Source organism: Electrona antarctica, assembly GCF_951216825.1.
Source record: "Electrona antarctica genome assembly, chromosome: 12".
NCBI classification, from domain to species: domain Eukaryota; kingdom Metazoa; phylum Chordata; class Actinopteri; order Myctophiformes; family Myctophidae; genus Electrona; species Electrona antarctica.
Window position 1 is genome coordinate 15300443 of NC_136793.1, and position 14006 is coordinate 15314448.

Consider the following 14006-nt stretch of genomic DNA (forward strand, 5'->3'; position numbering starts at 1 on the left):
TTCTAACATAAAACGTTGGTGTACTCAACATGTCCGGGTTCACTTTTTGGCTACTAGACTATACTGTGCAACGTTTTCAATAAAACAAAGTTCAATTTGATATAATTGACTGGCAACAGTTGTCAGTCATAGGGGCCGTTTGCACCAAGAACGATTAAATAAAGCTTAGGGTTAATCAAGGATTTGTTGATCAAGGATTCATTTTAATTCGAGTTGTGTTGCACCACTTGATAAACCAGATTAAGGCTTAATCTTTCTTGGTGCAAACGGCCCTAGACGCCAAATCCAAACGCCCAAGGGTGTTGGACTTCAACCATCACCCAAAACCATCTGCAGCAAATTTGAATAAAAAAAAAAAAAGTGTAAAAGAGTGTAAAAATGTACCAATTTGTACAACACGGGATTTTTAACGCTGGCGGCATTTAGGATCTCTCCAGCTGCTGCAGGCGGCTATACGCTGACATTTGAGATATGTATACCATAATTGCCATTACAAATAAATCTGTTCATGTGCATCAGCTATTGGGCTAATCATGAAGTTAATTCAGATGCTCATCCATCTAAAAAACTTCAGACAGAGTTCAGAGTTGGTTCAAGAGACTGCTAGGACATGAACCCACAACAGGAATTTTACTGGACAACCGACTTTATTACAAAATTACAATAAAAGTGAAGTTTAATACACAAATATATACAATAGAGACCTACACGCGGTTTCAGGTGACCCAAAAAAAAACCCTCATCCGCAGGTCTCTAACAGTGGGTGACATGGGTCCTTCACTTGGAGCCGTGCAGCTCCTGGATCCTGTCTGGGCCCAGGTGTTCTTCCTCCAAGGCCTGCTGGCTGTGGATGGCATGACGACTGACCAAACTCGACAACTCCAGCAGCCCTGAAAAGCCTCTGAACAAAAAGATGCACAATACATTGTGATCAGAAATAGTCACATTTTAATCATTTTCAACTGGTATTCGATTCTATGTTATGGCTTCTCCCAGTTGCTGGACTAACAGTGAAATTGTCAGTGGTAATTTATGTATACGTTTATATAGTGTATACTATAAATATAACCAAATGGGCCTGTAACACTGAGGATTTTACGCAGTATTATTTGACAACATGGGCATGCTTACTTAGACAGCTCGTGACTGATATCTTTTGAAGCCTTTTTCATTTCTTTCAGGCATGTCACACAATTGGTGTTGTCTTGATCTCCATGCGTGCAGTCCATCAGGATCCTCTCACCGTCCTTCAGGCAAGCTTCTGCTTTATCTGGTGGTGAGGAGATCCACAGCTTACCACAGTGTTCCAACACAGGTCAGGTCAGTGGAAACCTTGTACTGCATGTGCAAAACTATAACTTTTCAGGAAATTCAAAACATTGCCTATGTTCCAATGGATTCAATGTGGTAATTTTGCCTATGTTCCAATGGATTCAATGTGGTAATTTAGTCACACTTGGCATCATTTTGTGCAGGTCATATTTGAAAAGATTTTCTAAAATAGCAAATCTACAAGCTCACATTGTGAGCTTATAGATCAGCTAGTTTCAGTCAATTTTGCAAAACTGGAATGCAGTCTAAAATAGGCAATAGGGCATTAGGTTATGAAAAAAAAATATATGGAGCTACAAGGTTTCTGCCCAATAACACTGCTTTACGGTAACATGTCATTGTTCTGACCTCCCGTTAGTCCGACAGATTACTAATACTATCCCAAACTCTAACCTCAGACATAACCGGCCACGTAGTTCACCAACCCTAACCTCAGTCTTAACCGGCCACGTAGGTCAGACTTATGGGCAGTCCCCACTTTGAGACATGCATATCCTCCTGGGGATCAATATAATAAAACATGATTGATTGATGGATCCCCCCCCCCCCCCCCAAACCACGATCATCATAGTCAAATGAAAATCCATCAAAATTACATTTTTAAGAAGACTTAAAAACTTTGATTATACTCATCAAACCAACCCAAAAATTCCATTCTGTCCCCTTCGATGTGGATATTCTTTATAGGAAGCTCATGTCGGGTGGTGTCAATGGCAGAGGCGAAAGACTTGTAATCTTCTATGAAAAGCTTGGCAGCATCAACCACTGGCTCCAATGCTGCAATCTGGAATATTAGTGGAATGAAAAGTTTAACAGGTTACAATTTTGGTTAAAGGAGTAGTTAACCTGACTAAACAGTTTACAAGAAAGCACCCACACACAAAAGCTAAAACCAAGGTGCTGGACAGAAGAACACATTAAAATAGAGTCTGTACACTAGATCATACACCCATAATTATTTTTAATGGATTGATCCATTACTGCAAGTGTGAACACAGTTCACTAGGGCAATGCACCAGGACGTCAGAGGAGAGCGGAATACAAACATTGGAATAAATTCATTATTTATTTACACAATCCTGTAGTTTGTTGTACATGAGTGCCAATGTACCATCTATAAAGAATGCTTTATACAGAGACTAACATGCAAGGCAACGACACAAGTAAAGGATGATGGAACTTTTGAGTATTGGAGTTCGGAGCTTTATGGGAGCATGACCCCAGCAGTGTGTGGACTTTTTCTATCCTATATGAATGCAGAGCATTCTAAACCTTTATTTGATTAGAGTAACCTGGATATCCAGCAGCTCATTCAGCATTCTCTCCTTCTCCATCTGGAGGTACTGCCTCTTCATCTCCTGGACCTCCTGACGTAGACGGTCATCTTCTTCCATCTCCTCCCGGAGCCGTGCATCCATCTCTGCCCTCAGCTTTGCATTATTGTGCCCCATCTGGAGCCCAAAGAGCACAGAAATAGACATTAACCATGAAGGTAATGCCAGGTAATGTTCATTGACTTCAATCCATTGACAAAGCAATTAACTCCAACAGTGACAGCCAATGAAAAAAAAAAAAAAAAAAACACATTCAAATGACTTTTTGGTATCACTTAAAAATGTACATTACTACAAGGTCTAGTTTAACAACCAACATGCATTCTAAATGTGTCAGTAGCATTTTATTATGAGTCACCAGTACTAATTATAGTTACGGTATATCACCTTTGCTGTGAGGTAAGCCAACAGGAACGTGTTCTGCTCGATGTCGTCCTTATCGTTCTCTGGGTTTTTCTCAGCTTCCAGAACATTCTGTATTACAGTGTTCTCTGAAGCACACACCAAGTATTTTACATGCAATTATTACTAGTACAAAAAAAATTGAACGCATGCATAATTACAGACAAAGGACAGGATAAGTAGCAACTAGACTAGAGAACACAGGCACATAGTTTGTAGACAATACACATTGATGTTTTGATCACTTTGAATGAGTTACCATTAATCACAGACAAGTCGTAATCAGGGCGGTGGTGTCCTCCTTCAGTGAATGTGGACTGCAGCATACTTGCACTCACAAAATAAGATTCTCGATTTGACATCGCTGAGGGCAAACAGTACAGTGGTCAATTATAGCTCAACTCAAACTACATGTCTTGCAAAACAATGTGTAGATTAGGGGGATGCAAGAAATCAACTTTTTTCGAATCAAATGGACGCTCCAGGGAGTCCCTCTGAGAGTGCTCATGCAGTCATTTTAGGAGCTTCCATTGAAAATGAAGGAAAATGATTGTTTGGCAAAGGTTTAGGGGGATAAAAAGGCCAAAATGCCAGTCCTAATTATAGTTACAATCACCTTTGCTGTGAGGTAAGCAAACAGGAAAATTCCCTTTTTATCATTACAGCATTCTACTGTAGGAGAAATACTGAAGATGAAGGTAAACATGTAAATGTCTCTTTAACCCTCTTTACCACATAAAAGTAGCCACAGCTTTTTAGACAATAGACTGCCAGAGTAAAGAAGAAATACAATATAGATACAATACGTCAGCCAGATGACAGTGTAATAAATGGATTTTTACATTTAATACATCACTGCAAAACATGTGAAAATGCATTAAAGCCATAAGGTAAAAATGTCGTAACCATGTATACAATATAAAATTATACATGTCTACAAAGAAATATGATTAGAACTTTTTCATAAATGTTTGTGTGCATGTTCCACCCCAGAATATTCTGGAAAGCTCTACATTTCCAGCACAGGAAATACTTACGGGTTGGAAAAGCCTGGGGGGCCATGGACCGTCTTGGCGGTGTACCCACCTTCGGGTTGGAACACCCAGGTTTAGGCGAGGAGGGTCTTGGTTTGGCAAAGCCAGGTTTAGGTGAGGAAGGTCTTGGTTTGGCAAAGACAGGTTTAGGTGAGGAGGGTCTTGGTTTGGCAAAGACAGGTTTAGGTGAGGAGGGTCTTGGTGGTACAACGACAGACTCATTGGCCGAGTTACTCTGTAAACAGTTAAAGGACTCACAATCAACATTTTTTATAGAGGTCTTGAAACCTAGCCGCAATTTGCAACTCTTGTTTTATAATGGGTTGAATCTAGAATTGCAATACCTTCCATTGACAGCCCATTGATCAAATTGAAATTTCTGATCTGCTTGTATTAGACGTTAAACTCACCAACATTGGAGCTGTAGGGCAAGCTTGAATTATCTTCTTTCAATCTGTAAAGCATTTGTTTCACATAAAAATCCACCGTAGACATGTTATGAGCTACTTTCTGTCAACAAATTCCGTGCAAACGATTAATTTTCTAAGTGTTGGAGTTTGGAAGTGCTCATCAAAGTCACTGAACGGCCCTGCAATTCACCAGTATTTACACATAATGCAGGAGGCAGAAGACGTAATTTTAATGAAAACGAGCGCTTCCAAACGCCAACACAAACATATCACCTGCATGGAATTTCTTGACAGAAAGTACAGTAGCTCATAACATCACTATGGTGGAATTTTTATGAAACAAACGCTTTGCAGAATGAAAGAGGATCATTCAAGATTGCCCTAGAGCTGCAATGTTGGCGAGTTGTTTAATACAAGCAGATCGGAAATTTCAATTTGATCAATGGGCTGTCAATGGAGTGTATTGCAACTCTAGATTAAAAAAAAAATATTGTTGCAAATTGCAGCTACTTGAAACCTATTTTACATGTTCATTGTTTAATGCTTGTTTAATTGTTTGTATCAGTAGGGTGGTTCTTTTTACATTTTCTTTAATTCATAATAAAGTTTCATGTATTACCTTTGACAGACTTCCCGTCTTCTCAACAGGTTGTAAATACCGAGACTTCACAATTGTTCCACTGGCTGAAGAGATAGAAAGTTACATTATTAGAGATATGCCCAAAACAGTCCACATTTCCAAATTATAATCCACTACAAGAACTCTGGGTGCCGATTAGCCCCATATGTGCCCAGCGTAGGGAGAGGGCACATATGGGGCTAGGTGCCGATATACAATGACGAAATAAACGCCATCCAAATCCTAGACTAAAAAGATAGCATAGTATTGTGTTCCTACTTCCTAGCCTAAGATTTAGACTCTCGTAGAGTCTAAATGTTAGGCTATTGTGTTCCCCATATTTATAGCTTCGTGAAAGTGAATGAAGGGATACTGCTGAAACAGAAAGTTTGATGTAAGTAGGTAAGTCGATATGGAAATGAAAAATGCTAATTTCATATTTAGCCAAAGAATCATGTATCAACTTCTGCATTTTACTTTTTGTTAACAGTGTGGCGTGTGGGCTCATTTTACTCGTTTTACTGGCCTTTGTTTTTCTTCTTTGCAACAGCACCGTCATCTTTGGAGGTCGCACTTTTGGAACTGAAATTAAAAGCAATTCGTGGCCAGTTAGTGCATCAACAACCGGAACGCTAAAACTAACTTATGCTAATGCTATGCCAGTATGCCCTATATTTGGACGCGCGCAGCCGCGCGCTCCTAAACATTACCCAAAACAGCTGACCGATAATGCATTTTACATTCATTTTGAGCGACCACATCAAACAAGAGGTGGACGCTGGCAAATACTGCGGCATGGTCATGCTGGACCTCCAAAAGGCTTTTGACACCGTGAACCACTCCATACTGGTTAACAAGCTAAAAGCAATTGGTTTCGATAGCACATCAGTGAGCTGGATGCAATCCTACCTGGAGGGGAGAGAACAGATGGTGGAAGTGAACGGAACACTGTCCCCCCCCCCCTCCCAGTGAGCTGTGGCGTTCCACAAGGAAGCATACTAGGGCCTCTACTGTTCCTAATATATGTAAACGACATGACTTCAGCTTGTGACTGCAACTTGTTCCTGTTCGCAGATGACTCAGCACTGCTGGTCTCGGACAGGGACAAACTGCAGGTTGAAAATGCCCTCAGCTCTGAACTCGGTAGAATCTGCACCTGGCTCGCTGATAACAAACTATCTTTACACCTGGGAAAAACGGAATCCATTCTCTTTGGCTCTATTAGTAATCTCAGCAAGGCAAATGGCTTCTTGGTTAGAGTGGGTGACAATGTTATCACACGTAAAGATGAAATTACCTACCTAGGCTCCATCCTGGAGGCTAATCTTTCCGGTGATAAAATGGCCACCAACGTAATCAAAAAAAAAGTCAACCATAGAACAAGATTCCTCTACAGGATCTCCTCACTGGTCAACAAAAACACCTTGAAGACCTTAACAGGAGCCCTTGTACAGGGTTTCTTTGACTATGCATGCACCTCCTGGTACCACAGCACCTCAAAGGCCCTTAAAACCAGGCTCCAGACTTCCCAAAACAAACTGGTCAGGCTCCTACTTGATCTAGCCCCCCGAACCCACCTAACCCCTGCCCACTTCGACAGGCTGGAATGGCTTAGGGTCGACGACAGAGTACAGCATCTTGCAATGGGTCTGGTCCACAAGATTCGATACACCACCAAGATACCCATGTACCTGTCTAGATACTTCCTTAATGTTAACGAAGTCCACACCCACAACACCAGAGGGAGTGCAACGAACCATGTACAACCCAGATTCGGCACAAACAAGGGACTAAATTATTTTCGCTCCTATGCCACCAAAATGTGGAACGCCCTACCAACTGTCATTAAGACATGCGAATCCCTTGACTCCTTCAAAACGGCTCTCAAAGGGCACCTACGGATGGCTGCAATTCGAAACTGGCCCCCGTAAAATCTGAATCCCCCCCCCCCCCTTTTTCCCCTCACTGTATATATTTATTTTCCCTTTTTACCTCCTTTATGATGAATTCCTGTTCTGTCTATAGAAGTGTCTATTTGTAAGTCTCTAAATGTTTTGATGATTTGAACATGGTGGACCCTATTGGAAACAAGTGTAATGCTTAATTGGGTCGTCCACTCACAGTTAACAGCCTTTGTATTGAGTTTGTGCTTGAAATGTACTGTAATTCTGCAAACTGTTAATAAATTCTTCAATCAATCAATCAATTCCCGGCCAGAAAACGATCAGATGTTACCTTTTATTTTCTGTGGACGTTTTAAGCGTACTCGGACCCATAGTTGTTCTCCTGGACGCCATGATTCGAAGATAGCCGCCTGTGCGTCACCGAATAAAGCACCGGTGGAAACTTTCTACAGTCTATGATTCCGATCATGCAACCGATGCTGCCAACTGTTGCTGTTAAAATACGCTAGTATACTTGCTTCTCTGCTGTATCGTCCGCCGTTATGTTGACAATGTGTTGTTTAGAAAATGAGAATCAGCTTTTAAATCTAACTGCAGCTGTGCGGGTCCGCCCCACTGACCAATCAGCGTTGAGCGACCAACGTGATTATTTAGGGATGCCGCCACCTAGTGAGCTGGAGGTGCTTTATTATTGGCATGAGAATACATAGTTTACATTGCCAATAATAAGAGTACATAAAATGTACAACAACTTCCTAGACTAACCCAATATAGGGGAATATGCCTTTGTCTTCTGTTAAGACCTCCGATTAGTTGTCAGAACATTGCCACTGGTTTCGAGGTCGTTTTAAAAGCAGGATGGCTCACCACTCACATTTGCTACACTGGCTCATGGTGAAAAAATGGTATACCTTGTTTACCTGAGTAGGCTATATGTCTTTAAAATATGGAGACCTATATGGCCTATATATGAATCATGGTCTGTCTATGGTAATTGGTATTAAACCTGGATTCATGGGAGCCAGTAGAGCTCTCTGAATGGTTTCATGGGTTCTAGTCCAGGCAAAATAGCATTTCACGAGAAAGTAATTGTAACAAAAGATTTTTCTTCACAGACCATTTCTATGAGGTCTCCAGAACAACATACTAAAAGTCCCAAGAAATCCCAGTTGGGGAAATATGTTTAATTGCATTAATCCAAAATGGCCGCCAATTGGGCTTATTTGGCCAATCTTGGAACACATTTTTGACCATCAGGTAATTGTAACAGATTTTTTTCTGCACAGACCATTTCTATGAAGTCTCCAGAACACCATACTAAAAATCCTAAGAAATCCTAGTTGCAGAAATATGTTAATTTGGCATCAATCCAAGATGTCCACCAATTGAGACTATTATAAGACAAATTGCCAATATTAGAATAAATTCCTGGCCAAAAGGTAATTGTAACAGGATTTCTTTCACCACACATCATTTAATTGTCATCAATCCAAAATAGCCACCACTTTATTATAAAATGGCATACATTTGAATGATTTTAAGTGATTTATTTTGGGACAGAGTGGTTAATACAAAATGGGTTGCAGTTTGATTAGATACATTTAGAGCCCCCAGCTCATAGGAATTTGTGCAATGTTTTTTTGAGCATACCAATTGTTGGTTGACGAACTATATTACAAATGTATTAGTCAGAGTCCTACAAGAATTCAAGCTGCCCATTGGGCCATGGCTCATTCGTCCATGACTGGTAACGTATGTGCCTGTGGAATGGGGAACCCGGGTTCGTCTCCCGCCCCGGCCGTGGCTACATTGGGGCAGCGTTGTGTATATGGGTAACCTCTACAAGTATGTTCCCGCAGGCGGCACAGACCTTAACCTAGTAGTCGGCAGCTCTGTCAGTCTCCCTGGGGTGGAGGTCCCCCAGTCAGTCGAGCCTAGCTCCTGGCTGGCGCGCGTGGACGCGCTTCCATGTGGGGCGGACAACTGTAGGCTATACGGTGCTGTGTTACTACTCGCCCATTGGGCCATGGCTCTTTAGTCGACTGGTAACGTGACTGGCTACAGAATCTTGTTGGTAACATGTTGAAGTTAAGTACGGCATGCAACATTCTGGTGTAGCATCCGTCTAGAGACTTCTGCAGGGTTGGCTTCAGGGTCCAGCATTCACTGCCATATAGAGGAACAGACTCCACCGTTGCATAGAAGAAGCTGAGTTTGATTTCACAGGGGAGGTTGGAGGGAGATCCATACACTGGCCATGCCGTTCAAGGACCTCCATGCAAGTGCCTCCCTCACTTTCAGATCTTGCTCCGTTCAGTTGACCCATGAGCCCAGAAACTTGAAGTCCTTGACTTCCTTCAGCACAGTGCCTCCTGTTGTCAGAGGTGGATGTTCCGGTGAGATATTATAGGTGATAACCGCGTGTAGCAGCGTGATCTTGTAGATCGGCTGTTTTTGGTGCATACAGTTTTGCAGCATGACCTCGTAGATCGGCTGTTTTTGATGTCATTTGCATGTTTTTCGGACAACATCTGTAGGAGTACTGTTGGAAAAAAGGTGTGCTTGTTCCACGTTGTCGGAGAGCAGGCTGATGTTGTCCGCATAGTCTAGTCTGTGCGGACAACAACAGTCTGTCAGGACTACTTTGGTATGTCGTCTCGACCTCCTTGGCGTTAGAGTAAAGCCAAGATCCTGCTCTCGTCCACTGATGGCCTTCCTGGGTGCATAATACAGGACTATGATGAAGAGGAAGGGGGCTAGGTTGTTTGTTCCCTTGCATTAACCTAGCCAGGATGTCAAACTCCTCGCTGTTGTCATCTGGGGTCACCAGCTTGGCCCTTGTTCCTGCATATGGTCGCCCGGAGTGGGCCTTAAGGATCTTCACCATTGTGCCTCTGTAGATCGAGTCAAATGCCTTTGAAGTCGATGAAACTGAGTATTATTAATATTATTATTATTACTATATTGTAACTATTCTTATTTAGTTTCAGTTTTGGAAAGTAATTCAAAGGTGAGTGGCAACTAAATTGTTTGGATTTCTGGAAAAATTATAACGATTATTAATCTAACATTATTAATCTAACATTAACATTAACAATAAAAGTTATAAATGTAATGCCCATTTGGCTTGTTAGCTTATAACGAACAAAGTGCTAAACTAAATTATGATCGTGTATAGGTCTACTGATGGCAGCGTGTTCTATAGTCTAGATAGAACATGATAATAACAGCCTTCAGTTATATTGGTTCAAAATGGCTAAAATGCACAGTATTGTATCTGAATATCCTCAGCTCAAAATATATTTGGAAGTCAATTGAAATCTCAGACGAATGGAAATTGGGCCTGTCATAATTTGATAAGGGTACATATTATATAGCCTAGTGCCTTTATCCAAGGCGTTTTACATAGATTGTGCATTACATTCACCCATTCACACACAGATGGTGGAGGAAACCATGCAAGGCACCAACCTGCAGAAGCAATTAGGGGTTCAGTGTCTTGCTCAAGGACACTTCGTCACTAACTCTGGGGGAGCCCAGGTTCGAACTGGGAACCTTGTGGTTCCCATCCGGCCACACTACCTCTGAGCCACTGCTGCTGAGCCACTAATTGGCAGACATCCTTCAACATATTTCCACAGCTAGGATTTCCTAGGACTTTTAGTATGGTGTTCTGATGACTTCATAGAAATGGTCTGTGAAGAAAAAAAATCTGTTACAATTAACTCTTGGTCAGGAATTTATTCCAAGATTGGCCATTTTTCTCATAATAGTCCCAGTTGGCGGCTATTTTGGATTGATGCCAATTTAACCTATTTCTGTAACTACGATTTCTTGGGACTTTTAATATGTTGTTCTGGAGACTTCATAGAAATGGTCTGTGAAAAAAAATCTGTTTCAATTACTTATTGGTAAGGAATTTATTCCAAGATTGGTAATTGTCTATGCAGTTTCTGAGAATAGTCTTATTGGCGGACATCTTGGATTGATGCCAATTAAACATATTTCCCCAACTAGGATTTCTTGGGACTTTTAGTATGTTGTTCCGGAGACCCCATAGAAATGGTCTGTGAAAAAGAATCTTGTTTTACAATTACTTTAGCTTTTAGGTCCAAAATGAGCTAGAATGCCTGGACTATTCTGGGTTCTTTTTTCTTTTGCATTTAAAGGACCACTTCACCACTTTTCAACCTATCTTCATATAATAGGTCCTCACTAATAATAATGATAAAATGGCACACTTTTTTTCCTACTCAGTCTGTGTCTCATAGGAGGGCCGTGGGCAGTTCAGAAACCCGTCCACCAGTGACATCATATAGGCAGATATTTTTTTAAACAAGATTTTTCTACAACGATATTTAGATTTTTATTATCGTGAGAACGATGGCTTCCATTTTCACATTGCAAGTTTTCAGGACTAGAAAGCCTGCAGTTGCTATTAGCTTGGATTCCCCATCGATGATGTCACTGGTGGACGGCTTTCTGAACTGCCCACAGACCTCCCATGAGACACAGACTGAGTGGGGGAAAATGGTGGTATTTTATCATGATTATTAGTGAGGACCTAGTATATGAAGATAGGTTGAAAAGTGGTGAAGTGGTCCTTTAATTTATTATCATTTATTTACATAACATGTAGAACAGAATTAGGATGTAGAAAATAACATTGACAACAACATGGTACAGATGTTTCACTTCAGACGGGTCTTGTTCAGCTTGGAGGTGTCTTGTGCTTTGCGTTTGTGCAGGGCCTTCCTCCAGTGCATGGCTGCAATGGCCAGTTTCTTCTGCATGGAGGCAATGGAGGGCAAGGCATCCAGGATATAACTTCTACCCCACTCATAGTCCTTTTCCTGGATAAAGTATCCGGTGGAGCGGCAGGCGTCCAGGTAGGAACGATGCAGGATCCACTTGCCGGCCGCCATGGCGGCCGCCGGCCAGGTACTTCTCGTTGCGCAGGGGGCTCCCCACAATCATGTGGGTGCAGCTGCGGTCAAAGGACTGGCCGTCCAGGGCCAGGCCTCCCAGTTCCTTGATGAGGTGACTGTAATCGATGCGTTCCTGTTGAGTGAGCGAGGACAGCTGAAACCTTGGTGGCTCTCTTCTCCTCTGTCTCCTGTGGCTCGGGTGGTACAGGGTGGTTGGCGAGGGGGAAGGCTATGCTGGGTGCTTTAGGGGTGAGGATGTCATCCTCCACCTCCTCCACTGGAGGGGTCATGGTCCTCTGCTGGTCGATGATGTCACAGACAACCATCTCCACCAGCTCAGAGTCACTCATGGAGTCCCGGTGTGATGACGACGTGCCGTTTCCTGGCTGAGTAGTGGTGGAGGGAGTAGTGGTGGAGGGGGGTGGTGGTAGCATCATGGCCAGGGACTCCGAGTGCTGTGAGGGGCTGCCAGGTCACTGGAGGTTGTCGGCCAGCTTGGCTCTCTCCTCCCTGGCTGTGGGGTCATCCCACACAATCTGCTCACTCTGAGATGGCTCCGAGTTCATATCCATGGCCGCTTCCCTGGACACCCTCAGGGCCTCCAGGGTGCGTCTGCTCCCACTGTGTCCCAGACGAGGCCCCTGGCCGTCGGGGGGGGTTCTGATTAAGCCCTCGAACCAAGATTTCCTCAAGTTTGCTCAGTAATTAACCTATTGTGGTTCACTGTGCCGGACGCTCACAGTAGAGCGAGCAGCATCATTACACCATGTGTCGGTTGAATATGATTTTCTAAAACCTTACTTTGTACATTAGATTGTTCCTATAAGTACTCATTGAGTTGCTCAATTACCTTCTCGAAGATCTTTAACACAGACCCCAAAATGACACGGGTCGATACCGGGGACATTTTTGTCTCCTTTTTCATACAGGGGGGGTTTGAGTATGACCATATTTTGTTGATGGAACCATATTGTTCTGTGACGTCAGAGCAGAGACCCTATAAAGGTGAAGATGAGTTAATTTATTCGCACTGAGACAAAGCACTGTACTGAGTTCATCCCTCAACTAGAACATCACCTACAGCAGAGTCACAGCACACTACATTGGATCCACGGCTGTCAACAATGGGACGCAGAAAAGCCACGAGGAAGCCAGCACCCAAGAAACAACAGATGGGTCTGGACACCATGTTCACTTGCCCATTCTGTAACTACAACAACTCCTGTTCTGTCAAAATGGAAAGGACTCGTAATGTGGGAATTATAACGTGCTGTGTGTGCATGGAGGCATACCAAACTCCTATACATTATCTGTCAGAGCCAGTGGATGTTTTCAGTGAGTGGATAGATGCCTGTGAACAGGCCAATGCATAGCCGTCCAAGGTCGGTGTGTCTGAAGTCTTCCTTTGAAGGCCACCATGCACAAGGAGACCCGGCGCTGCCTGCAGCCTGCCAAAGTCACATGCACACAAGGAGCTCCTCAATATGTAGAAGAACATCCTAGGAACATCATGCCAGGATCAGAGAACAGGAGTATGATACTATGATGTGAAGTAACTGGAGAAGCCATATGGAGTTGCTTCAGAGGCTGCAGTACTTGGAGGATTATACAGTGCGTTTGATATTTCTCTGTAATGTCTTATAGACTGGCTGCTATGAGAGGCCTTTGGAATTACATATTAATTCCTGCTGTATATGTAATGAAAGAAATCACACTTGTGTGAAGTGAGGGGCACCTTTGGGGGGCACGCAGAAAGTCCATAGACTTGGCTGACACATGACGTCATGGTGGGGCATGATTAACACAAACATAAAAAGACCATTGACTGCCACATGACGTCATGGGGGCACACACAAAGCCATGTGTTTTTGAGGGGCTATTGCCTATCAAATATCACACTTGTGTGAATTGAGGGGCGCCTTTGGGGGGCACCCACTGTCAAAGTAAAAAGTCCATAGACTTGGTTATCACATGATGAGGGGCATGAATAAGACAAACCAAAAAATCTAGACTTGGCTGCAACATGACATCACGGAGGTACAC

The 14006-nt window shown here is 42.8% G+C and overlaps 2 protein-coding genes across 3 annotated transcripts in view; both read right to left on the reverse strand.

Moving 5' to 3' along the window:
* The window catches only part of LOC306934279 (heterogeneous nuclear ribonucleoprotein A0-like), a gene marked incomplete at both ends in the record, with an annotated part of 306611 nt that overhangs the window by 149951 nt on the left and 142654 nt on the right, over positions 1-14006 (reverse strand). The gene's annotated exons all lie outside the window — the stretch shown is intronic.
* LOC306934635 (HAUS augmin-like complex subunit 8) lies at positions 629-7600 on the reverse strand. Of its 2 annotated transcripts, none has more exons than XM_079517286.1 (10): positions 7367-7600; positions 5658-5713; positions 5132-5196; positions 4106-4337; positions 3328-3432; positions 3054-3157; positions 2625-2783; positions 1975-2116; positions 1132-1270; positions 629-901 (listed from the first exon to the last, which is right to left on the reverse strand). In XM_079517286.1, exons 1-10 carry the CDS (start codon positions 7426-7428, stop codon positions 778-780), a joined length of 1188 nt encoding a protein of 395 aa, XP_079373412.1. In that variant the 5' UTR covers positions 7429-7600; the 3' UTR covers positions 629-777. The 2 variants fall into 2 exon arrangements, with proteins under 2 accessions (XP_079373412.1, XP_079373413.1); XM_079517287.1 differs by having other exon boundaries at positions 5132-5192; positions 5654-5713.

What these genes read in the sequence shown, in the direction of transcription:
- LOC306934635 (XM_079517286.1), bottom strand. Translation starts at nt 7,428, where the DNA reads ATGGCGTCCAGGAGAACAACTATGGGTCCGAGTACGCTTAAAACGTCC. An exon ending in ACGTCCACAGAAAATAAAAG is followed by an intron (nt 5,714 to 7,366) that starts GTAACATCTGAT and finishes TTTTAATTTCAG; the next exon opens with TTCCAAAAGTGCGACCTCCA. An exon ending in ATGAGCTGCTGGATATCCAG is followed by an intron (nt 2,117 to 2,624) that starts GTTACTCTAATC and finishes CTAATATTCCAG; the next exon opens with ATTGCAGCATTGGAGCCAGT.